Genomic DNA, 1,046 nt, shown 5'->3' on the forward strand with positions numbered 1-1,046 from the left:
GTATAGATACATACATATATATACATACATACAGGCATGCATATATAAATACATATATACATACATATATACATACATACGTACATACATACATATATATACATATATATATATATATATATAGATATAGAGATATATATATAGATATAGATATATATTATTTGTATATATATATATATACATGCATACATACATGCATACATACATATATATATATATTTCTATTTCTATTTCTATTTATATTTGTCCATATTCCCTTTTCCAAATACGCTGTTGACTTACATTCGCAGATATTCAACGTCAGAGTTCAGTTCGTTGCTGTCCATCTACGGTGTGGTGATGCTGATGGCGCACTGTGTTCTAGTGCCTGTTCTCACCCCCAGACTGGGTGAGAGACGTGTCATACAGATTGGTCTATTTATGCAGGGATTGCAGGTAGGGTGGGATCAGAAAGCTGCACTAAAACTTTGCTTGTATTTTGTATAATCTTGTATATCTATGTACAGATGGCATGCTCAATAGTCAGTCCTTCATCGCATAAGGGTGTGAATGGCGATTTTGTAAAGGCTATATCGTATAACTAAGCATATAAGTTCGCTTTACTCGCCAAACCCTGCACATTCTTTCTTATGTAATATTTTGTTTTAATTGAGGGGGAATAAAAGCCGTGGCATCAAATATAAGGGGTTTATGGTTCTCCACTCAGGACCATGACTAGGTTGTCTGAGCCAACACCTTTCTATTGATACTTCTAAAATCTTCTTTCCTGCCGGCAGATGGTCATGTTTGGGCTAGCACAGACGCACTCCATGGTGACGCTATCCACGATTCTGGTGCTTGGCGGCACCTTGTACGCACCCCCCGCCGGTTCCATGGTGGCTGCTGCCATTCCCGATGAAGGGCGTGGCAAGCTACAGGTAAGTTTTACTAGTTCAAGAAGGTACATGCTCGTCCATCACATACATGTAAATTTCATTCAAGTAATGAAGTCTTATATGTGCGTGCGCTTTCCATCACTTTGTTGTTTGAGCATACGTATATCCAAG

At 38.0% G+C, this 1,046-nt stretch overlaps 1 protein-coding gene across 1 annotated transcript; it reads left to right on the top strand.

Moving 5' to 3' along the window:
* Nucleotides 1-290: 290 nt before the first annotated feature.
* On the top strand, nucleotides 291-917 carry SARC_17068 (hypothetical protein; the record flags this gene model as incomplete). The annotated part of the gene is made up of 2 exons (XM_014288836.1): nucleotides 291-435; nucleotides 777-917. Coding segments are annotated over 2 exons (286 nt in total), but the record flags the coding sequence as incomplete, so codon positions are not given.
* Between the last annotated feature and the right edge of the window lie 129 nt (nucleotides 918-1,046).

This window comes from Sphaeroforma arctica, assembly GCF_001186125.1.
Source record: "Sphaeroforma arctica JP610 unplaced genomic scaffold supercont1.9645, whole genome shotgun sequence".
Taxonomy (NCBI): Eukaryota; class Ichthyosporea; order Ichthyophonida; genus Sphaeroforma; species Sphaeroforma arctica.